Raw genomic sequence first — 25062 nt, 5'->3', positions numbered from 1 at the left:
TACCACACGGACTGCGTGCCTGTTGCTTTCTGGTAGGCAAGAAGCATTTGCTGCCTTCTTGCTCCAAAATGCGGTATTTTCACCCGAACGGATCGCTCGAAAACTGTGTCAAAATGAAATTCAAGAAAAAGTCTACGGATTTTTGAGGAAATCATGTCTCGCAAACAAAATCCGAGCGAGTGTTCAAGTGCCAAGCGTGATGAAAGCGGTGGTCAAAGCGGTGTTGTTGTTTTGGCGGACATGATCACGAGCGCTCTAGAAAATGTGAAGTTGGTAAGGTTTCATAATTAGCGATTACTTCCGAAGGCCTCGAATATTCCAAGCCTATATATAGTTTGCGGATATACTAACCTTTGGCTTGACTGATGCAAATTAAGTCTTGGTAATAATGTTGAATGACTGAGCACACAAGTACATGACATCTAATACTCAATTTTAATTAAGTATTACATTCTCTGGCGATGAGCTCTAATAAAGCCATTCAGCCACTGCATAGAGAAATTCAAATACTGACCATGTCAGTTTGCCTCGAGGTCTTCACAACTCACTGTGAGACGGGGGGATTCACTTGATCAAAATTGGGAGTCCCCCAGTAGGACCGGGGGACTTGGCAAGTCTTCAAGATTTGCAAAATAAGGCAGGCACCCATAATGTAATCAAGCTCTGCTAACTTGAGGGAAATGGATAAAGCTGATGGTAGAGTAATAAAACTTAACCTGTGAAATAGATAGTAGTTACTATGCACTTCTATCATGTTTATGTAGTTTCAAATTCTTTTGTTTACTTGTCAATATTTGGGATTTATAAGTATGTTTCACAGGGGGGACGGGGGGGAGGAGGGGGTTAAGTAAAATCACTCTTGCTTCAGATCAAGGTATATACTTTTCCACATACATGTAAATAAACAGCAAACATTTTGAGAAATTCCCTTTTGATTCTTTTACATTGTATTTTCCTTTAGGGTAGAACAAGAGATTATGATCAGCTGATCCAAAGACTTGCCAACCCTGAAATTAAGGTAGATAAACTTTGCTTACAATTAATTTTGAGAATATGTTTATACCATGTATTATATTCTATTAATTTATGGATAATAATTACGGTCTTGACTTGTAAAATGTTATTGATGTTTTGGATTGGTACAGTGGAACCTTGATATAATGAACCATATAACAAAGTCCTTGAACAATTTTCTTTACGCCCAGTAATAGCAAAATATATGAAAAAGAACCTCGATATATGTACCTCAAAACCTCATTACAGGAAACAAATTTTGTCAGTCCTCTGGCCCTTCGTTATATCGAGGTTCTACTGAATTTAGATTTTCTCATAGTTTGAATTAAATTAACTATGGCTCAATCAATTCCAAGTGTAACTATCACTCATCACCCTCTGGCATTTATTAGCCATTTGTCTGCATTGCATTTGGCTACCTTTGACTTCTCTCCCAAATATGTTGAATCAACAATTTTTTGCTTTCAGGAGGTACATTTGCAACGATTTTTGAAGGCCCTGACAGGTTGTTCATCTGCCCTGACAAAGCAGTATGATACCCTGGTTGGTACAGTCCTGGTAAGAAAATATGTTTTATTGCAGGCTCCTGTTGTCGCCCGCAATCCTAATCTCCAGGTTGTTATTATGCATGCGTCACATGTATGCAGCCAGCATTCGTTTGGACTTCACTAAGAATGAATGGAATGTACATAACACAATTTGATCACGCGTGTTTGGACCTTCTATCACTCATATAAATCTGATCATGTCATGTTTTGTCATGTGAAAATTAAAAACGCAAAGCAAAGCGTTGGAGCAAAAGAGTTTTGACGTTCGATCATTGTCGCCCACACTCTGTAACCTTTGGTTATTACTAGTTTACTCTTTATTAGTCCACATACATTATACTTTATAGATATTTATTGACAATTTTCAATCATCCTGATAGAACACCAGATGGGCATCATGTGGTGATGATACAGTTGAAGAATTCATTGAATTCCTGACAAGCCTGTTGTCTGCTCAGACTTATTATTTGCGGGCCTGTCTTCGTATAATTGTCAAGCTTTTCCTCCCAGGTAAGTTGGTGTCAATAACACAGCACTTCTTGCAATGCCCATGCCATGTCAATTCAATAGACAAACAACCATAAAACCTTGTAGTTTCCACAGTACCTTAAAGATTCATACAGATGACCATATTCAGCAGTAGGAATCCCGTTGCCTTATAAGCTTAATTCAATGATCTCTGGTTTACAGAGCGCGAGGTCACATGTTCAATTCACATCGGGACCAGTACTCAGGGTCTTTAAATAACTGAGGAGAAAAAGACTAGACTCTTGCTTCTTTTCAAGCATTTAGAACATTAAAGAACCCACCAACTGTTTGTAAAGAGGAGGGGACATAGTCCCCCATGTGGTGGTCTACTTCTGGCTGAGTTAGCTTGAAAGGCTTCTGAGTGAATGAGTTCACACTACACATACAGCCAGAGTTGAAGTCAGGCTATTTGCCAGGTGCTGGAACCCTCACTCAGAACTCAGAACACTCAGACAACTGAAGGATTGTTTACAAATCCCTTCCCTCAGAATTTTAATACTCCAAAGTGCTTCACACAGCACATCTGTGCTTTGTATATCAACGATGGTTACAGATTGTACGGTGCAGCAAGTGTCTAAGCAAATGATTTCTAGGGTTAATTCCAATGTATTCACTTTCCAGAATACAGTCAATGAGTGCACCCTAGGGAATATTTTTTAACATCTTGATTTTTGTTTTCTTTTTAAAAACATTTTCCGTTCATTTGTTATGGTCACTGTAATGGAAGAGTGTGGCTAAGTGCTTTTCAGCAGCTTGAGGTTTAATAGTAATGAGTGATCTGTGTGGCGAGTTAACGAAATTTTAAGCTGCAAGCAAAAATGTTGAATACCGGTAGTCATTGGTTTAATATTTAGTGTTGTTGTTGTTACATTGAAAAGCAGTAACATTGATATTTTGTTTACAGTTTTAACTTAGCTAATCAACATCAGTGCACAAAGTTGATCTTACCAGCTACCCTGCATGCACATTATAATAATAAATATTATGATATTATTGTGAATAAAACTTTTTCCAACTTTAATACAGGTATATCTAAAGATCTTGAACTTATCAGTTCTGAAGGTACAGTAGCTGAAAGGAAATGTTTATTTTTAAAAGAAAGAAAACATTAATTATTATTGTTGTTTATATTATCATTGTATACAGTGTGTCTATGTGTTTTCTTTTACAGCCAACTTTGGCTGAGCTGTGTTACAGGTCAAAATTAAATTCTGGTTAAAATTTTTTAACCTTGGTTGATTGTCAATTTCATTTGTCTCCTAGCCCTTACTAAAATGAATAATATTATTAGGGTTGGGAGACAAATGAAATTGAGAATCAACCAAGGTTAAAAAATTTTAACCTGAATTTAATTTTGCCCTGTAACAGCTGAATGTATTCCCAATTTAACGGCTAGAATGACGTCACCTGCAATTTCTGCTCATTGGGTTAACCCAATAACTTGCTCCTGGAAATTTTTGCCAAAAGATGGTAGTAGCTTATACTTGAAGCTAGTTGTGCTATTTTAGGGCCCGGGGGGGGGGACTTCCATATGAAACAGACGGGGATGTTCGTCAGAAATTTTGAATTTAACCCCTAAAGGAGACCATCTGGGCGTGGCCCTAGCTTTTTGTGACTCCTAAAGGAGACCAATCTGGGCGTGGCTTAAGCAAATTGTGACCCCTAAAAGAGACGCTTAAAAACACACAAATATGACATGCAATGAGTTTTAATGATATAAAGACATAATCATCGAATGCTTTTATCTAAAAGTAGTTTTTAAAAGCATTGTCATAAATCTCAAGTTCTTCACGGAACCCTAAACGAGACCTTGGCGGCTTAAAATATTGGCACTTTGCCCGGAACACCCTAAGCGAGACCAAAATCCAAAATTTACACCCCTAAGCGATACGACGAGCATCCCCGTCTGTTTCATATGGGAGTCCCCCCCCCCCGGGTTTTAGGGTCCCTACCTGACAAAAAGACACTGTTGTTGGGTAATTATATTATGTTTTCCACATATTATAAAAGTGTGGTTTCATTAATTTTCACTGTTGGGTTTCTAAAAATAGTTCATGCTTTCAGAATTAGAGAAGAAATTTTCCAATAGTCATGAAGCACTTCAGGCTGTGGTGGAGGTAGTACCCGCGTAAGTGTGCTAACTACCATCTGTATAAACTTGTCCAGGGTAATAAGTAATGATTCTTCTCTGACTTTAAGGTCATGGGAAATTTCATAGGGATAAGGAGACGGGCTACAGCTAACTTGTAACTCTTAACATGTCACTGTTCAATTAAAAATTATGGCCACTCGAATCACCTAACATAAACATTTTTAAGCTATGTTTTTGCTTGAGGGATTTTATAATTTATTCCAACATTAATTTTATAAAATGTTTCCAGATTTATCACATTTAGGGTCTTATGGGTTCACGGGAATTGACATACAACAAACTTTAATTTGCAAACAAAGTATCTTACTTATATTGCAGGTTCAACGTCTCCAACACCCTACCAATCCTGGGTGTTTTTATTTCTAATTTACATTTCAGATTTTTCTAGTATAAATGTAAAGAAATACATGCAGAATACATACAGTGTACTAATTGTAATGTACACACAGAAATTTTGTATAATTGTTACTATTCTCTTATTAGTGCTCCACAGTTTTTAATTCCTGTACTATCTGAAAACTTTCCGTACATGAAAAAGCCTACAGTATTTCAGGTAATTTTGAAAAAGTTTTTCTTGTTGCCTTTTTTATTGACTGCTGTTTTTACTGGTTTTTCAGAAAAATCAATTTTCCATGTTATTTAGTTTTTTTGTTCGATTTTTTTGTAATTTTGTAGGCCAGTTATATAAAGAACCTGTTGCAGATCTCAAAGTACCTCCCCAGTCTCAGAGCAACAATTTTGGAAATAGTCATTGACCAACTTATAAAGATTGATGTAAGTAAAACTTGAATGACTTAATTACATCTACTCTTATTTGTTATTATCTCATTTAGTTGCAGAAAAATAAATTATTACTTTGTCATACTTTTTAATCTTTACTTGCATTTTCCTGGAAATATTAGATAAAATCCCTTTTCTTTAAGTGGTCATGCAGTGAAGCTTTGGAAAATAGACCTAATGATTAATTTTGGGTAGCCAATTGGGACTTCATCTTGCCGATTCGTGGAGCCTTCTTTAGTTAATGATAATAAATTTTCTCAAAATATGTTTAGCATTTACTCAAAGAGCAGGGAATTTTAAGTTTGTTGTTCAACAACACAACTATTTGCTTGAAGGACTGTCTTCAGATTGCTTGAAATTTAACCATGCAACTATTGAGAACCAGCAAGTGATGCTCTAACTAATACATGTCTTGAAATTTGTAGGTTGAAATTCCTAAACATGAGCTTGAACACAGTGAAACTGCAATTGAAGAAGAAGAGGAGGAACACACCCAGTTTGTTGTGGATTTGGTAAGGTTATATGAACTGAAAGGTGCCTAAAAAAATTCAATTACAGTTGAACCTGATCTCTACATGTTTGTTGCACAGGTAACCCAGGCTCTGTGATAGTACCACAGTACGGTTCCAGTAAAATTACAGTGTTTGTATGGGGTAAAAATACCATCCTAAAATTTCGAGGAAATACTAAATAAAGATCAATGAAACTTACTCTGCAGTTAATTGTTGTTGTCCTTATTGCTCCAACGAAGTTTCATGATAATTTGCAGTAATTTGTTCAAATTCACTCTATATACAATAATAATATACAAGGTAGGAAACACGAGGTGCCATTTTCGCCGACATGCTCTCATTCAACACAACTTTTTCCACGAAATTCGAACTCCAACGGAAAATAAACATGCCAGGATCGTAGAAATAGGATAGCAGCAGATATAGAAACCAATGAAGCTTTCCCAGATAGAGAAACGAATCCCACAGACTTTGACAAACTCGAAGAATATAATCCAAACACACCGAGAATATGCTCGCCGAAGCAGCCGGGCCAGATCAACACGCGGCCAAGAAAATGAGGCCTGGGCACTGTACAAAAAAATTCCATCCCGGGATTCCTGGGGTGACCTTTCTAGGGACTGATACATCATTTGCCCAAAGCCACCCTCCCCTGCTGGAAAAATATTTGATAGAAGGCAATTGTTCTTCCTAGCCAATCACAATTCGCCAGAGCAAACCCCGCACACGCGCCTAAATTTAAATGGCTAAAAAAAAATTCTGCGGAGTCTGCGGAGTTACAAGGCGCCCCATTTCTTTTACTAAGGAATGCAAATAACAGTAATGAAACTAATGAAATAACAAGGCGAAATACTTACAAGGCGGGCTAAAAACAAGGTTGAACAAAAGGTGGATGATGACTAAGATACTGTTACTGTGAACTCTCGAGCGAAACTATCGCAAGTAAACGGTGAAGCTTACAAACTAATGTCAAAAATTATACAGAAAATTGCGACAGAATATGAATTGCGATAACTGAGACGAATGTGAAAGGCACGTGCACCAGTAAACAAAGAACTAGCGCGATTAACATATTTAGCGATTAATGCGGCAGTAACACGCCGACTTCTTGTGAATACAAGTGGACGCTCTATCGGTTAAATATGTGAATCATCGTGATACACCTCTCTTTGAATTTGGTCCTGTTGTACAAATGCCTCGGTAAGAGCCAAAATTCACTTATATCTTTTGCTCGTTTTAAGTTTTGTAAATCCTCCTTCGTTGTTCTTTCCTTTGCCCTTATAACCGTGCCCTATTGATGTTTGATAAACTTTCTGAGGACCAACGCCAGGCGCTGAATATAGTTTGAGATCTAGAGGGACATAATCTCTTTATAACAGGCCAGGGTGGTACGGCTAGGAAGAACAATTGCCTTCTTTTAAGTATTTTTTCAGCAGGGTAGGGTGGCTTTGTGCTTGATGTATCGGTCCCTAGAAAGGTCACCCAGGACTCCCGGGATGGAATTTTTTTGTACAGTGCCCAGGCCTCATTTTCTTGGCCGCGCGTTAATCTGGCCCGGCTGCTTCGGCGAGCGTATTCTCGGTGTGTTTGGATTATATTCTTCGAGTTTGTCAAAGTCTGTGGGATTCGTTTCTCTATCTGGGAAAGCTTCATTGGTTTCTATATCTGCTGCTATCCTATTTCTACGATCCTGGCACGTTTATTTTCCGTTGGAGTTCGAATTTCGTGGAAAAAGTTGTGTTGAATGAGAGCATGTCGGCAAAAATGGCACCTCGTGTTTCCTACCTTGTATATTATTATTGTATATAGAGTGAATTTGAACAAATTACTGCAAATTATCATGAAACTTCGTTGGAGCAATAAGGACAACAACAATTAACTGCAGAGTAAGTTTCATTGATCTTTATTTAGTATTTCCTCGAAATTTTAGGATGGTATTTTTACCCCATACAAACACTGTAATTTTACTGGAACCGTACTGTGGTACTATCACAGAGCCTGGGTTACCTGTGGTTTGTTGTATGTAATATGCTACTCAGAGAAAGCTGAAAGCATTTAGTGGGAACATGGAATTACACATCTTCACAGTTTGGGTAGTCACTTATAGGAGGTTTGACTGCATATTCCATGTGCTCCTAAGTTGTTTTCAGTGGTAAGGGACTCTAATAAAAACTTTCAAACCTACTCACTGCTTTAATGCCTGCCATTGGGCATGCTAATTAGTGTATTTATAACTGCATGGATAAGGAAGCCATCATTTCGGTTTTTAAAATTGCAAAGTTTTCAGCTAAATTATATTGTGACAGTAAGTACATAATGAACTCATGTTGAGGCTGTCATTTTATCATTTTCAGACAACAGTCTCTGCTCTTCCAAGCAATTACGTAAAATGTACATATTTAATATGTACATGGGTGACATAAAATTACTGTAAACTGCCGCTTATAAGCTCTGTCACTTATAAGCCCCCAGTTATAGGCCTATGCACTTAAGAAAACAAATACATCAACATCAATGTATATTATTAAGATGTATAATTAGATAGCATTTTATTAAATCATGCTTTTTAAGGACAACATTGCTGCAGAGGAAAGTAATGCTGAAAGTAACAAGAAAGAAATCTGCATGGAGAATGAAATGGCAGACAAACTGGATGTTCTCATGGAGATTCTCTTCAGTTATTTTCATGATATCACTCATTTAAATGGTGAGATTCATATTACAGTAGTCTTCTAAGGACACTTTTGAGAGTGCTGGCTTTTGATTACTCTATTAACTGTGACATGACTGGCTGATATTCAGTGTGACAAGTTTCTTTGACATCATTGCTACCATAATAATAAGAATATCAAGTTATATATCTAACTTGAGGATATTGATAATAAACATTAGTTTTAAAATAGTGTTGCATGGTGTCTTTTGATAATGCTAGTATGCCTTATAAAACGGTTACAGCCAATAGTTTTGAAATGGCTCACTTCATCAGGGCAGTCACTAAGAAGGCCCTGCTGGGGGTGGGGGGGGGGGGGTAGTCCCATGTCACCCGTCTGAATTTTAAAACATCTCGTGTCGGTGTTTATAAATGCTTGTCGCTTGTTGTCGGCTTTGCCGTCACTGTCGCAATTTGGCAGAGGAAGCTAGGTTGTCTCTTGTCACGATTTCATTTTACGCACTGTCGCTACTTTTTGAGCCATGTCGCTTGTCGGAATTTACCCTGGCAGGGCCTCACTAAGGACCGGGCATCAGAGAGGAAAATGGAACATAAAGAATGTCCTACAATAGCTGTTCAATTTCCCACCAACTACTGGTTCCATATACCTTGCAACTTGAAATCTTAATGCCAGCCCTGTGTTATCATACACAGACATGCAGAATTTTATGCAGGAAAGGTTGACATCCTGTAGACATGTCTACCTGTTTTGTATAATTTTTTGATTTTCCCTTGAGTTTGATTTTGAACAATTCATTGTCAATACCTTCAGTGTTGGGTTTTCATACCTTACAGTGGCTATTTGACTTGTTTTCAGGGGAACATAATGTTGATGCTGGAACTGAATTGTTTAATGAGCTTTTGGTGGTATGTGACAAGGTTATTGTATTTTTTGTAAAGCTTAACATATCTTTTTTTTAACTAGTTGCTTAAGGTTTACATGGTATCAAGGCAGCTAGTCTTTTTGCAATAGCTAAGGACTGTGCTTTAGCAGATGGCATAAATTTTATGAGTAAAGATTATAAGTAGCCATATTAAGGGGTATTGGGCAGTGTATGTTGAGGCATAAGTGTTGGAAATTTAGAGAAACAAAGTCTTCTGTTGAAAATTAATTTTATGTGTTGTCAATCTTTTTCGGGTCATTTTTCTTGTCAGAATTTACCCTCGGCTAGCAGGGTTTCCTTTGATTGTCATAAAATGTTTCATTCATTTTTATTTTGACATTAAATTTTTTTTATCCCATTTTGAACTTGTCAGGTTTTTGAAAATGTCATACTGCCGACCCATGCCTCGTGTCATACTCAGTTTGTTATGTTTCTACTCTGTAGCTTTGATCAGGTACGTGATTTAGTACTTTAAATGTATTCATAAATTTAACAGATATCATTTACATATTTTTTATCCATCAACTTTCACGTCATCATTTATTCTACTCAGATTTTTGCTGATTCTTTCCTTGATGTTTGTTGGAAGAAGGTAAAAGGATGATTTCATGTTCCTTAAGCTTTGTTTATTACTTTCTGCAGTGGGGTTTTATCAATTTTCACAGGTATTACTGGTATCTATATTTCTTTACACTCTGAACATCCCAGTCATCCCTAGTCATCCCTAGTCATCCCAGTCATCCCTAGTCATCCCTAGTCATCCCAGTCATCCGTAGTCATCCATAGCCATCCCTAGTCATCCCAGTCATCCATAGTTCTCCCTAGTCATCGTAGTCATCCCTACTCATCCCAGTCATCCCTAGTCATCCCTAGTCATCTCAGTCATCCCTAGTCATCCCTGTCATCCCTAGTCATCCCTAGTCATCCCTAGTCATCCCTAGTCATCCCAGTCATCCCTACTCATCCGTAGTCATCCCAGTCATCCCTAGTCATCCTTAGTCATCCCTAGTCATCCCTAGTCATCCCAGTCATCCCTAGTCATCACTAGTCATCCCAGTCATCCCCAGTCATCCCTAGTCATCCCTAGTCATCCCTAGTCATCCCAGTCATCCCTAGTCATCCCAGTCATCCGTAGTCATCCCTAGTGATCCCTTGTCATCCCTAGTCATCCCAGTCACTGCTAGTCATCCCAGTAATCCTTAGTCATCCCTAGACATCCCTAGTCATCCCTAGTCATCCCTAGACATCCCTAGTCATCCCCAGTCATCCCAGTCATCCCCAGTAATCCCTAGTCATCCCTAGTCATCCCTAGTCATCCCAGTCATCCCTAGTCATCCCACTCATCCGTAGTCATCCCTAGTGATCCCTTCTCATCCCTAGTCATCCCAGTCACTGCTAGTCATCCCAGTAATCCTTAGTCATCCCTAGACATCCCTAGTCATCCCCAGTCATCCAAGTCATCCCCAGTCATCCCTAGTCATCCCTAGTCATCCCTTGTCATCCCTAGTCATCCCAGTCACTGCTAGTCATCCCAGTCATCCTTAGTCATCCCTAGTCATCCCAGTCATCCCAGTCATCCCTACTCATCCCTAGTCATCCCTAGTCATCCTAGTCATCCATAGTCATCCATAGTCATCCCTTGTCATCCCTAGTCATCCCAGTCACTGCTAGTTGTCCCAGTCATCCTTAGTCATCCCTAGACATCCCAGTCATCCCAGTCATCCCTAGTCATCCCTAGTCATCCCTAGTCATCCTAGTCATCCATAGTCATCCATAGTCATCCCTAGTCATCCCTAGTCATCTCAGTCATCCCTAGTCATCCCTGTCATCCCCAGTAATCCCTAGTCATCCCTAGTCATCCCTAGTCATCCCAGTCATCCCAAGTCATCCCTAATCATCCCAGTCATCCCGAGTCATCCCTAGTCATCCCCAGTCATCACGATCATCCCTAGTCATCCCTAGCTATTCCTTGTCATCCCTAGTCATCCCGGTCATCCCAGTCACCCGCAGTCATCCCAGTCACCCCTAGTCAGCGTCATCATCCCTAGTCATCCCAGTCATCCCAGTCATCCCAGTCATCCCTAGTCATCCCTAGTCATTCCTAGTGATCCCTAGTTATCATCGTCATCCCTAGTCATCCCTAGTCATCCCTAGTCATCCCTAGTCATCCCAGTCATCCCTAGTCATCCCTAGTCATCCCTAGTCATCCCAGTCATCCCTTGTCATCGACGTCATCCCTAGTCATCCATAGTCATCCTAGTCATCCCTAGTCTTCCCTAGTCATCCCTAGTCATTCCTAGTCATCCTTAGTCATCCCTAGTCATCCCTTGTCATCCCTAGTCATCCCAGTCATCCCTGGTCATCCCTAGTCATCTCAGTCATCCCTAGTCATCCCTAGTCATCCCTAGTCATCTCTAGTCATCCCAGTCGTCCTTTGTAATCCCTAGTTATCCCTAGTCATGCTTAGTCATCCCAGTCATCCCTAGTCATCTCTTGTCATCCCAGTCATCCCTAGTCATCACTAGTCATCCCAGTCATCCCTAGTCATCCCTAGTCATCCCAGTCATCCCTAGTCATCCCTAGTCATCCCAGTCATCCCTAGTCCTCCCTAGTCATCCCAGTCACCCCTAGTCATCCCAGTCAGCCCTAGTCATCGTCGTCATCCCTAGTCATCCCTAGTCATCCCAGTCATCCCTAGTTATCCGTAGTCATCCCTAGTCATCCCTAGTCATCCCTAGTCATCCCAGTCATCCCTAGTCATCCCTAGTCATCCCTACTCATCTCTTGTCATCCCAGTCATCCCAGTCATCCCTAGTTATCCGTAGTCATCCCTAGTCATCCCTAGTCATCCCAGTCATCCCTAGTCATTCCTAGTCATCCCTAGTCATCACGATTATCCCTACTCATCCCAGTCATCCCAGTCACCCGTAGTCATCCCAGTCACCCCTAGTCAGCGTCGTCATCCCTAGTCATCCCTAGCTATCCCAGTCATCCCTAGTCATCCCTAGTCATCCCACTCATCCCAGTCATCCCTAGTCTTCCCTAGTCATCGCTAGTCATCCCTAGTCATCCCTAGTCATCCTTAGTCATTCCTAGTCATCCCTAGTCATCACTAGTCATCCCTAGTCATCCTTAGTCATTCCTAGTCATCCCTAGTCATCACTAGTCATCCCTAGTCATCCCTAGTCATCCCAGTCATCCCAGTCATCCCTAGTCATCCCTAGTCATCCCTAATCATCCCTAGTCATCCCTAGTCATCCCTAGTTATCATCGTCATCCCTTGTCATCCCTAGTCATCCCTAGTCATCCCTAGTCATCCCAGTCATCCCTAGTTATCGCTAGTCATCCCTAGTTATTCCAGGCATCCCTAGTCATCCTTTGTTATCCCAGTCATCCCTAGTCATCCCTAGTCATCCCTAGTTATCCTAGTCATCCCTTGTCATCCTAGTCCTCCCTCGTCATCCCCTGTCATCCTTGTCATCCCTAGTCATCCCAGTCATCCCTTGTCATCCTAGTTATTTCTAGTCATCCCTTGTCATCCCTCGTCTTCTTTAGTGATCCTACTTATCCCTAGTCTTTCCGGTCATTCCAGTCATCCCTAGTCATCTCTAGTGATAGTAGTCATCGCTAGTCATCGCTAGTTATCCCAGTCATCCCTAATCATCCCAGTCATCCCTAGTTGTCCTAGTCATCCCTAGTCATCCCTAGTCATCCCATTCATCCCTAGTGATCAAATAATTATGATAGCATTCCTTCATGATAGAACTAGTTAAAGAAGTCATTTAGAAAGTAAAGAATTGCGTAGTCATCCCAGTTTTCCCTAGTCATACCTTGTCATTTCAGTCATCCCTAGTCATCCCTAGTCATTCAGGTCATCCCTAGTCATCCCTAGCCATCCTTAGTCATCCCTAGTCATCCCCAGTCATCCCCAGTGATTATTGTTATCCCTAGTCATTCCTAGTCGTCCCAGTCATCCCTAGTCATCCCGGAGATCCCTACTCATCCCTAGTCATCGGTAGTCATCCATCCGTAGTCATTACAGTCATCCCTTATCATCCCTCATCATCCCAGTCATCCCTAGTCATTCCTATTCATCGTAGTCATCACTCATCACTAGACACCCCTTGTCATCCCTAGTCATCCCAGTCATCCCTAGTCATCCATTGTCATCCCCGGTCATCGCTAGTCATCCCTAGTTATTCCAGGCATCCCTAGTCATCCTTTGTTATCCCAGTCATCCCTAGTCATCCCTAGTCATCCCTAGTTATCCTAGTCATCCCTTGTCATCCTAGTCCTCCCTCGTCATCCCCTGTCATCCTAGTCATCCCTAGTCATCCCAGTCATCCCTTGTCATCCTAGTTATTTCTAGTCATCCCTTGTCATCCCTCGTCTTCTTTAGTGATCCTACTTATCCCTAGTCTTTCCGGTCATTCCAGTCATCCCTAGTCATCTCTAGTGATATTAGTCATCGCTAGTCATCGCTAGTTATCCCAGTCATCCCTAATCATCTCAGCCATCCCTAGTCGTCCTAGTGATCCCTAGACATCCCTAGTCATCCCTAGTCATCCCAGTCATCTGTAGTCATCCCTAGCCATCCCTAGTCATCCCAGTCATCCATAGTTATCCCTAGTCATCGTAGTCATCTTTAGTCATCCCAGTCATCCCTAGTCATCCCTAGTCATCTCAGTCATCCCTAGTCATCCCTGTCATCCCTAGTCATCCCTAGTCATCCCTAGTCATCCCAGTCATGCCTAGTCATCCCTTGTCATCCCAGTCATCCCTAGTCATCCTTAGTCATCCCTAGTCATCCCTAGTCATCCCCGTCATCCCTAGTCATCCCTAGTCATCCCTATTCATCCTAGCCATTCCTAGTCATCGACGTCATCCCTAGTCATCCTTAGTCATCCTAGTCGTCCCTAGTCATCCCTAGTCATCCCTAGTCATCCCAGTCATCCCTAGTCATCCCAGTCATCCCTAGTAATCCTTAGTCATCCCTAGTCATCCCTAGTAATCCCTAATCATCCTATCATCCCTAGTCATCCCTAGTCATCCCAGTCATCCCCAGTCATCCCTAGTCATCCCAGTCATCCCTGGTCATCTTTAGTCATCCCTAGTCATCCCAGTCACCCCTATTCATCCCAGTCACCCCTAGTCATCGTCGTCATCCCTAGTCATCCCTAGTCATCCCTAGTCATCCCTAGTCATCCCAGTCATCCCTAGTCATTCCAGTCATCCCAGTCACCCCTAGTCATCGTCGTCATCCCTATTCATTCCTAGTCATCCCTAGTTATCTCTTGTCATCCCTAGTCATCCCAGTCATCCGTAGTCATTCCAGTCATCCCAGTCACCCCTAGTCATCGTCGTCATCCCTAGTCATCCCTAGTCATCCTTAGTCATCTCTAGTCATCCCTAGTCATCCCAGTCGTCCGTAGTCATCCCCGTCACCCCTAGTCATCGTTGTCATCCCTAGTCATCCCAGTCATCCCTAGTCATCCCTAGTCATCCCCAGTCATCACGGTCATCCCTTGTCATCCCTAGCTATTTCTAGTCATCCCTTGTCATCCCAGTCATCCCAGTCACCCGTAGTCATCCCAGTCACCCCTAGTTACCCCAGTCATCCCTAGTCATCCCTAGTCATCCCTAGTCATTTCTAGTCATCCCTAGTCATCCCTAGTCATCCCAGTCATCCCAGTCACCCCTAGTCATCCTCGTCATTCCTAGTCATCCCTAGTCATCCCAGTCATCCCTAGTCATCCTTAGTCATCCCTAGTCATCCCTAGTCATCTTTAGTCATCCCAGTCATCCCTAGTCATCTCTAGTCATCCCGAGTCATCCCTAGTTATCCCTAGTCATCCCAGTCATCCCTAGTCATCCCTAGTCATCCTAGTCATCCCTAGTGATATTTAGTCATCCCTAGTCATCCCAGTCATCCGTAGTCATTCCTAGTCATCGCTAGTCATCCCTAGTCATCCCAGTCATCCCTTGTCATCCCTAGTCATCCCTAGTCATTCCAGTCATCCCTTGTCATCCCAGTCATCCCTAGTCATCCCTCATCATCCCAGTCATTCCTAGTCATCCCTATTCATCGTAGTCATCACTCATCACTAGACACCCCTTTTCATCCCTAGTCATCCCGGTCATCCCTAGTCACTCATAGTCGTTTCTAGTCATCCCTAGTCATCCCAGTCATCCCTAGTCATTCCTAGTCATCGCTAGTCATCCCTAGTCATCCCAGTCATCCCTTTTCATCCCTAGTCATCCCTAGTCATTCCAGTCATCCCTTGTCATCCCAGTCATCCTTAGTCATCCCTAGTCTTTCCTAGTCATTTCTTGTCATCCCAGTCATCCCATGGCTAGTCATCCCAGTCATCCCTAGTCATCCCTAGTCATCCCTAGTCATCCCAGTCATCCCTAGTCATCCCTAGTCATCCCAGTCATCCCTATTCATCCCTAGTCATTTCTAGTCATCCCAGTTATCCTTTTTAATCCCTAGTTATCCCTAGTCATCCCTAGTCATCCCAGTCATCCCTAGTCATCCGTAGTCATACCTTGTCATTTCAGTCATCCCTAGTTATCCCTAGTCATCCAGGTCATCCCTAGTTATCCCTAGTCATCCCTAGTCATCTCTAGTCATCCCAGTCATCCTTTGTAATCCCCAGTTATCCCTAGTTGTCCCTAGTCATCCCTAGTCATCCCAGTCATCCCTAGTCATCCCTAGTCATACCTTGTCATTTCAGTCATCCCTAGTCATCCCTAGTCATCCCTAGTCATCCCTAGTCATCCTGGTTATCCCTAGTCATCTCAATCAGCCCTAATCATCCCTAGTCATCCCTAGCCATCCCCAGTCATCCCCAGTGATTATTGTCATCCCTAGTCATCCCTAGTCGTCCCAGTCATCCCTAGTCATCCCAGAGATCCCTAGTGATCGGTAGTCATCCATCCGTTGTCATTACAGTCATCCCTAGTTATCCCTCATCATCCCAGCCATTCCTAGTCATCCCTATTCATCGTAGTCATCACTCATCACTAGACACCCCTTTTCATCCCTAGTCATCCCGGTCATCCCTAGTCACTCATAGTCGTTTCTAGTCATCCCTAGTCATCCATAGTCATCCCCAGTCATCACTAGTCATCCCTAGTTATTCCAGGCATCCCTAGTCATCCCTTGTTATCCCAGTCATCCCTAGTCATCCCTAGTCATCCCTAGTTATCCTTGTCATTCCCTGTCATCCTAGTCATCCCTCGTCATCCCCTGTCATCCTAGTCATCCCAGTCATCCCTTGTCATCCTAGTTATTCTTAGTCATCCCCTTTCATCCCTCGTCTTCTTTAGTGATCCTAGTTATCCCTAGTCTTTTCGGTCATTCCAGTCATCCCTAGTCATCTCTAGTGATAGTAGTCATCGCTAGTCATCGCTAGTTATCCCAGTCATCCCTAATCATCCCAGTCATCCCTAGTTGTCCTAGTCATCCCTAGTCATCCCTAGTCATCCCATTCATCCCTAGTGATCAAATAATTATGATAGCATTTCTTCATGATAGAACTAGTTAAAGAAGTCATTGAGAAAGTAAAGAATTGCGTAGTCTGAAAGGTCAGCCGTTTTCAACCCTTTGAGGACGTTGGGCATCTCTCTCCCCAGTGCCCCCTACTGCCTCCAATGTGTGGATGGGTGGAGACAGCTGACATTTCAGACTGAGATTTACTTCTAATACAGCCTCCTCCTCACACACACACGCTCCAAAAGTTATTACTTTATTTAAAATCAGGGCTAGTGGTGGGGGCTGGGGGGGTGGGCACTTGTTGGAAGGAGGGTGCTTTTTGAGTTTTCGTTTCTACAAATTAGAGCTTTGTTTCAGCTAAATCTTCAATAGTTTTTCGTTTGGTAGAACAGTAGTTCTAATCATGCATGCCCTTGTCCCATTAAACACTTAACCCAAAGAAGGAACCGCTTTGCATGCGTATAATTATCGGTTATCTCATCATCTTCAAGATCATCCACCTTAATGATATGCAGACCTCCGCTTTCCCCTTGTATCGCTTATTCGAGAAAATACGGTATCTCATACCGTGACCAACTTTTCGATGACAACATGAGCTTTTGTAGCTGTCAGACTCAAAGTTACCTCACAGTTTTTACAATTCATTGTTAGATTGCAGAACCGAACACTCCTGCCATTCTCAGACAAGCATGTGCGGCATATGTTGCCAGCTTCATAGCAAGAGCCAAGTACATCCCCATCAGGTATTCATGTAGCGCCTTAGTAGTGAAGCGGGGCTCTAGCTAGTAGCGAATCAGAGTGCGATGTATTGCATTGAAATGAGAGTGGACTAATCAGCGTGAAGTATACAGCTATTTCCAGAAAGGACAAAATGTGTACGGGACAATCCCAAAAGGGAAAATAGGATATCATTAATACACTGTCCCTGACACGGTAGCTGTCGAACCTTCTTTAGTTCCATCCTTCAGCGCGCACTGGCAAACATATGTCCATGGCCTCCCGTACCATGTTTTCAAACTTCTTTGAAGAACAGTGAACTCAAGATCACCCATAATACATTTCGCGATTGTCGCGTGCACCTCTTCCGACAGCCTTTCTCGAAATAGCTGGATATTATCCGTCAACTGAAACGAACGAAAAGGAAGGATCATGCGAGGGCTTCAACGGCGCTTTCATGAGCACAGGATAAGCGTCTGCGCTAATGTGCTGGAGTTGATCATGTAATATATATGCGTTATTGACCAAGGTATTGATTGCTAGATATTTGGCCTAGATCCTTCTTTGTCTTATGGGCCGAGACGAAGTCGTGGTCAATTAACATGCAAAAAGAAGAATTAGGCCAGTATCTAGCCATGTTCACCTAACAAGTTTGTTTAGTAAAAGATTTGTTATACTGGTTATGAGAACTATTTTCTTGTCAGTGGCACCAATGCAGGAAATCCCAAGCGGGAAAGATGGGCCCATCTTACCTGCTCGTGTAGCTTATAAGAAAAAACAAGATTCCCTTTATCTTGTCGTTCACGCAACCGAGTCGAGTTATAGTCTGGATTTATCATGCATGTTTTATGGAATTATTTTTTCCGTTTTTATCTAGCACCGTCCAGACATGTATGGATCTTGTTGCCCACTGGATTCACTGGTAAGTTAGTTATTTGTCTTGGAGAGGCTAACGAGGCCATTTAAAGGGTAAAATAGCCGACAGAAGACAGATGAAAGGGTGAGAAACGACCAAAGATTGGTTGAAACTGCGACAGTGACGAATTCAAGCGCAGACACAGCAGTAAACAGTGACATGGCATTATCCTCAATAAGTAGAGAGTTTAAGCAGCAACGTTTTTGAGCGACGCACGTCAACCGGAAGTAGACCTTTTGCACACTTGAGCCGTGATTTTGAACAATTTTTTTTAGCAAATCGTCTCTATAAGAGCAAAGAAACTTAGCAATACAAATTTGGCGGCGTCAAGGCTTATCATAGGAGAAAAAAGCTCACTTGCGGTTGACGTACGTCGCTCAAAAACGTTGGTGCTTAAGCTCCGTAGTAAGACGACGGGTTTTAAAATTCAGACTACAATGTAGGGACATACGTAAGCCCCCCTTCCTCCAATCCCCCCCCCCCCTTAAAAAAATGCCGATGCAGATACAGATACAGATAAACGTGGTGTATGGGTAATAAAGATCACAAAAAGTACTTTCTCAGTCCTTGAAGGAGAAAGTCATTGTCGCATCGCATGAACGATTTTGTTGTTGTTGTTGTTGTTGATGTAGCTACATTGACGTGCACGATGCCAGATGTGCAGGACCAGATGCCAGCAGATATGGTCCTTTTTATTCTGTTTGTCAGGTACAAAACTACTTGAATAACATTTGTTTTACCACCTTTTCTTGTATGTCTTTCAAAACCAGATTTGCTTGTTTGTATCTTTTGTGACTGTGAAAACTTGCCACAAGTCTTCCTTTTAGACATACCAGCCTAGTGTCATTAACTACAGCAGTCCAATTTTGGGCCGTTTCAAGTAGCGAAATTACGTAACAAAGAACTGAGCTTTTCAGCTGAAAATTGTTTTTGGATGGATCATTTAGAAAGCGTAATGAGTGATATGAGGGGCGGCAGTTTATTGAATCATTCTACTTAAGATACGGCATTCTGTTGAAAATGAGTCTAACTAGCTGACATTGCTGTAGTTGTGACATTTCGAGCGCAATGCTTGTTTTTGTCCACTCAAAATAAAGTAGTAAACGCGGAAACCGCATGGCCGTCGTTAGCTTTGGAGTGACGTTTTCCCCGAACACTTGGTGTGAGAATGAGGGAAAGCCAATGATGCTTATGTGAATGGCCACTAATAACTGACGTTTGGGTAATTTATATTTTCAGGCCCTTTTTTACATGTTCATTTTTAGACACAAGCAACTACTGGAACTTGAAGAAGGTGAGTTGTATGATAATGTAAAATTGTAAAAATCTGAACGTTTTGGCTGTTTAAAAGGAACTCAAACTATTCTCTCGTTTTTTGAACTAGTTCAGTATCCCCTCTGTTTGTTCAACTTTCTTAAAACTACCACCGAACTCAACAGTCCAAACTTTTCAAGAACCCGTTTATATCGAGCAAAGTTGTCCCGGCCGGGAAAGAGGGTCACCCTCCCAGCTGAGTCAAAGAAAGGTTGACCTCTTTGCGCGAGCCAAGAGCTTAAAGCCAAGAGCTGACAGCAGCTTTTGCGCATGCTCTGATTGTCTCCCCTTGATCCAGTTGACCGAGCTGACCCCAAAGTGTTTATATGGAGAAAAGTTGACTCTACCATCGAAAAAGGGTGACCCGGCTAGGTGGGTTACCCTTATAGCCGAGCCAACCCTTTTTTGTTCCTCATGTTCATGTGAACAGATCGCCAAGTTTGTAAGGAAATGTGGGAAACGTTGGTTCGCCCAGGGTAGCTCAGGTATAAGTTCTTCTTCATACAAACGGGGCCAAAGGGGTGTTTTTCAGTAGGATTCAGAAAAAAACTTACATTTTCTGCTCGCCAAACTGTAATCCGCTGACATGAGGGTAGAATAAGCAGCTCAGTTTTATTCGAAAACCGAAGGAGGAGAAGCAGTTTTGAGATGCAGATATCACATTTTTTGACAACTTGTGTCAGTAAGCCAAGCAGACTCGTGGCTCTGATCATTAAATAAATTTTTACCTAATAAACATAACTTTTCAATAAAGATGCTGTAACAGATTCACATCATTTTCTGATCTTTTCAGGATTGAAGTATATAAGGAGACTGGGCATGGACAGAATTGTCACGTGCAAGATGAATCCACTCAAGGTTGGCCGGGTTTCGTTATAGCTTTGCTGAAGGGTGTATTCAGGTCGTTTAATGCTCCTTTAAGTTCCTCTTTCGCTAAAAAGAGATAGCGGCAGCTTGGACGAGTAAGAAGATTGTGGCAGTGCTTAGATATTGTTTGCAGTCGTTGTAAAAAGAAAGGGTGACACGAGTGGTCGATGAGAGCTTTGACTTTTTTTATATATTTTACTCGCTAATTTTACTTTTAAGTTATTGAAAATATTTCGTGCCATTTTGGTAGGTTTGCTTGCCGACGGTCGTCAAAATGTTTGCTCACATCACAAGGTAAAGTGATTTGTTTGGTAAGATTTTGTTTTCTAAGCCAAGAGAGAACAAAGGTTTACGTACGAGTAATAAACTACATGTATGCTGTTATAAAACTGACGCCAAAGTTATCCCTTTATGACAAACAAATTATAAATTCAGCGGCTTAATAAAGCAGTGCGAAGAAAATTGTACCCTTTGACCTATTCTTGCCCTAAAAACGTGTTATATATGCTAAGCGCGGCACATCATCGTCCCAGAAAGTAGACCCCTTTAGCTCGTATGTTTTGTTTTCCCAGTAGAGGTCCCAGGGGAACTTGATCCTTTGTCTTTTCATAAATTATGCACGGGTACATATACATGTGAATAAAACGAAATTTGAAAGCAACAGTTCTCTAGAGTATTATCACATGACCTGTATTGGGAAAACAAAACATACAAGCAAAAGAGGTCCATTATATGTTCCAAGCGTGGGAAAAACTTTACCGTAACGCGGGAGAAGTTATGTAAGCGGTGTTGCTATTGCAAGACGTTGATGTGAAGTTACCAAAAGCTCAAGCATTCATCCCCTTTCACAAATTATTAGCTTTAAAACTCATATATATTATTTTTCTTGTAGACATCACGAACTTGTCTTCTGTTACACCATAATCGAGCATAACAACAGAATGATGCTTCCGGTTGCTACAACTTCATCATCCAGCAGAGCCGTTTCCAACCTATCTTTCATGAACCAGCTGGATTCATTTTTCCCGTTTGACCCCTATCTTTTGAAACGGTAAGTTTTATATTGTTTTATAGATTGTTTTGTTGCAGACTGCGATAATTTTCCCAAGAAAACTATCTCGGTTTTTGCCACAAGGTGCGTTAATGCTACATAGCTTTTACCTTGCCTGGTCCCTGTACGACGTTTTCCCAGGCCCTCTCGATATTTTGGGTGACGTATAATAATGAGGCCTAGTGGCTAGGCAAGCTTTCACCAATGACGGAGTCGGAATCGAAGTCCCATTCAGAAGCGGAAAGTGTTATGATTCAGTAACAAAAAGATTTCCGATTCCGTTGTGCTTATGGCTCTGATTTATTACTTTCACGAGATCATAAGCGCTCTTACGACTCTGCTTTTATACGACTCCGATTCCGAATCCTCCGCCAGTGAAAACTAACCTTTAGTGGTTCGCTCAGACGTAAAGGTTCGAGATATTTCCAAGGCATGCTTCTGTTCTCATCGAGAAGAAATAACAGATTTACAATGTCTCTCTTTATTCGTTTCCGTAATTAGGCACCGTCACACAGGGTATCTCTGTAACGAACAGGCATCCAACCTGCAGCCAGGAGTATTACTGCTCGCCTCAGGCCAAGTGTGTCTCGGTCGGAGCTTTGGCCAAGTAGGCTCCCTGTGGCTCATGTGCTCCCTCCCCCAATCGGATATACAACACTTTATGGCCAGTGCTGACCATGTGCGTTTCTGTTAATAAGTTAAAGCCCCAAGAACTTTTCGATAAACAGAAGGCTCCAGTTCTTCAAAAGGTGGATATGGCTTTCCACTTGATAATGCAATTGGCTTCCCTAACACTCATCCACTGGACTCTGATTTATCTAGCCTGCGAAAACATCCGTTTCTCCTCGCTCTTCGCCGCTGGGGACTTTTCGCGAAACGTTCCCAGCGGCGAAGAGCGAGGAGAAACGGATGTTTTCGCAGGCTATGATTTATACTGTGGATAGCGATATCCAAATTTTGAACAATCGGGGCTAGACGTAAAGCTGTTTAGTAATATCCAGGGTTGAGACCACTAAGTTTTTTAAAAACCTTAAAAGGTTCGTTAAGCTGTTGGATATGCTATTCGTTTGTAAGTGAGCCCCAAATCAGTCGCTATTTACTAAAACGCTTTTCATTTCTGCAGTTCAGGCAAATTTATCCAGCCCATCTATCAGGAATGGGAGGGACTTGAACACGGTGTGGAGGAAAATGATGACGAAGAAGAGAAGCATTCAGAAGCCGAGGTACTAAACACTTTCTTATCGTCTGGCTGTTGTTGTTGTATTCGTTTTTCCGTGTTGGCCGATCCGATAAAGCTGACTGGGGAACCTAGCGTGGGGTAAGTGCGGGATAGGGCCCTCTCTTCTCGCCTCTCTCATATTGCAGCACGTAGTTGACCAGAAAGTGTCCGTACTAGCAAGGTTAACTTTCCATAAGAATCTGTTGATTGGACAAGTCAAAAGTGTCCATTGTCCGCATTAACGGATTTCCGTATTAAGTGGGTTGGATTTAAAGAAAATGCAAGGGTTTTCCCTAGGGATAAAGAAAAGTGACCGTAATAGAGAGGTGTCCATATTTAGCGGGTGTCCGTGAAGCGGGGTTCGATAATAAATAAACATAAGCACACTGAGTTTTATATGCACTCACAAGTTTCGATTCCAAACTCTTATTTTCAGGATGAGGGTGAGGAGTATTTGGAATACTGCACAAGCCCGGACGCTACCGTACCAGGATTCACTCCTGAGACAGCCATGTGCATCTCTCCCGGGTTCACCGGCTCCTCGCCCATGAGACATTCACACATGATAGCAGGACAAGACGTGCATAGAACACGGAGATAACAGAACCTGATGTGCGGAAGGCGAGAAGAGAACATGGTATAACAAGTACAAAGCCAATAAATGGCGGAGTTGTCTGGAGCAAAGCAAGAAGTTATCAACAGGATGCACAAAACCAAGAGACCAGCAGAAGGCGATGTACACAAGGGTCAGTATTGGTGCACCGCTGGCACGGCTCGGCAGTACCCCGCCAACACAGGGGTTAGTATTGGTACACCGCTGGCACGGCTCGCCAGTATCCTGCCAATACAGGGATCAGTATTGGTGCACCGCTGGTTCGGCTCGGTAGTATCCCGCCAACACGGAGGGGCAACTTTTTACGATAATCGAATATATTTACAAGTCAAGTTACAGAAAATATAATAAGAAAGAAGCAAATCGAAGTAAAAAGACAACAACAACAACAATGATAACAACCCTAGACTGATACTGAGGAGTGAGGCAAATAAAATGACTCAAGAAATGTTGAACTCACATAGCTTGATTTTTTATTAGGTAGTTGGCGCAAACATCGCATAAATCACTATTAAGCTAGATTAGCATAAACTAAATCAACAGCTCGATCCACTTGTTTAAGGATTTTTCGAGTGCAGGTCCAACTGAAGGTTTTAGGATTAGGGCTGGGGTTCGAGTTACAGGCCTTTTAGTGACACCTGCGTATCGTTAGATTAAATCCTCCGTTAGTTTGGCTCGTTACGGTACAATCTCCCTGTCTTGCTAGGGTGAGGATTCTGTGCTGTGGGGCTGCCACACATTCGATATTCTCACTACAGAGTATAACTACCATTTACGATTGATAAACCATAATAAAGGGTTACTAAAGCAAGATCAAGCTTTCACTCAGAAGAGCTTGTAAACGATTCAGCCACTCGGTCACAGTTGTAAATTTTAAGTTGCTTTATGTTAAGTTTCCAAGGACAACAAAATATATCAGTATGTATGTAAAACTTCAATGAAAAACGTCAAGTCATTGTCATTAAAAGTTTTTCTTTAAGAGTTTTTCGGCCTCTTTCCCTTTGCCTGTAGAACTGTAACGTTGGGATTATCAATATTATTTTTCACTTCCCATGGAACACTTACTGGAGCGCCTGCCTTGCATGGGAAAGTTACAAGCAACAGATCTCTTTACCTTTGGTTGGTTGTTTGCCCGCCATTTGTCGAAGAATTTTTTCTGTCTTTTATTTCAAATGCATAACGGGATCTAAAGAGGTAAATAAAAAAAACAAACCTAAACGGGTATACTGCTTGTTTCCAATTTTGCGTGGGGTACGTATATATTAAATCGGGGCTTGTGCTGTATAGTATAGTACATATGTTTTCACTATTCATTCAAAATATGCCTTTTCTGATTGGCTCAAATCTCCCGGGTAATTATTCAAGACAAGCCGGCGTTGACCAAATTTGAAAGATGGGACCAATCACACTATCGATTCAGCGGTATATTCGTCTGGAAACGAGGCTGCTTGGGCAATAGTGATTTTTTAAAAAATGGGTTTTACGGCTATCCTACGACGGATGTCAACCACAGATGACATTCTCCTCAAACGGCAAAATTCTTCACATCATACTCGGCCTCATTCAATAATTGTTAAATATCCATAACACTCTCTGCCCCTTTCCCGACAAATGCATTACCACTCCACTCCAAAAAAACAACAGATAGTCTTAATTTCAACATTCTTAACTAAGATCCCTTCTGAGCAAGTTAAGTTTTTTCCTTCTGTCTATAGTTCTTATAACAATGATATGTCTAT

General features: G+C 41.8%; 1 protein-coding gene across 1 annotated transcript; it reads left to right on the top strand.

Moving 5' to 3' along the window:
• The first annotated feature begins 27 nt into the window (after positions 1-27).
• Positions 28-24304, top strand: LOC140941076 (RNA polymerase I-specific transcription initiation factor RRN3-like). Its single transcript, XM_073390037.1, has 22 exons — positions 28-273; positions 962-1018; positions 1483-1572; positions 1943-2072; positions 3117-3152; positions 4155-4218; positions 4726-4795; positions 4918-5016; positions 5448-5534; positions 8106-8241; positions 9062-9111; positions 9502-9582; positions 9682-9720; positions 17278-17369; positions 18221-18265; positions 18892-18967; positions 19499-19553; positions 20367-20431; positions 20691-20734; positions 21333-21491; positions 22615-22714; positions 23147-24304. Exons 1-22 carry the CDS (start codon positions 154-156, stop codon positions 23309-23311), a joined length of 1860 nt encoding a protein of 619 aa, XP_073246138.1. The 5' UTR covers positions 28-153; the 3' UTR covers positions 23312-24304.
• Positions 24305-25062: the final 758 nt, after the last annotated feature.

Source organism: Porites lutea, chromosome 6 (assembly GCF_958299795.1).
Source record: "Porites lutea chromosome 6, jaPorLute2.1, whole genome shotgun sequence".
Classification (NCBI taxonomy): domain Eukaryota; kingdom Metazoa; phylum Cnidaria; class Anthozoa; order Scleractinia; family Poritidae; genus Porites; species Porites lutea.
The sequence above is the reverse complement of the archived record's forward strand: the minus strand, read 5'-3'. Positions and strand labels throughout refer to the sequence as shown.

What these genes read in the sequence shown, in the direction of transcription:
- LOC140941076 (XM_073390037.1), top strand. Translation starts at nt 154, where the DNA reads ATGTCTCGCAAACAAAATCCGAGCGAGTGTTCAAGTGCCAAGCGTGAT. An exon ending in TTGATGTTTGTTGGAAGAAG is followed by an intron (nt 9,721 to 17,277) that starts GTAAAAGGATGA and finishes ATTCATTGTTAG; the next exon opens with ATTGCAGAACCGAACACTCC. An exon ending in GCCAAGTACATCCCCATCAG is followed by an intron (nt 17,370 to 18,220) that starts GTATTCATGTAG and finishes GTTTTTATCTAG; the next exon opens with CACCGTCCAGACATGTATGG.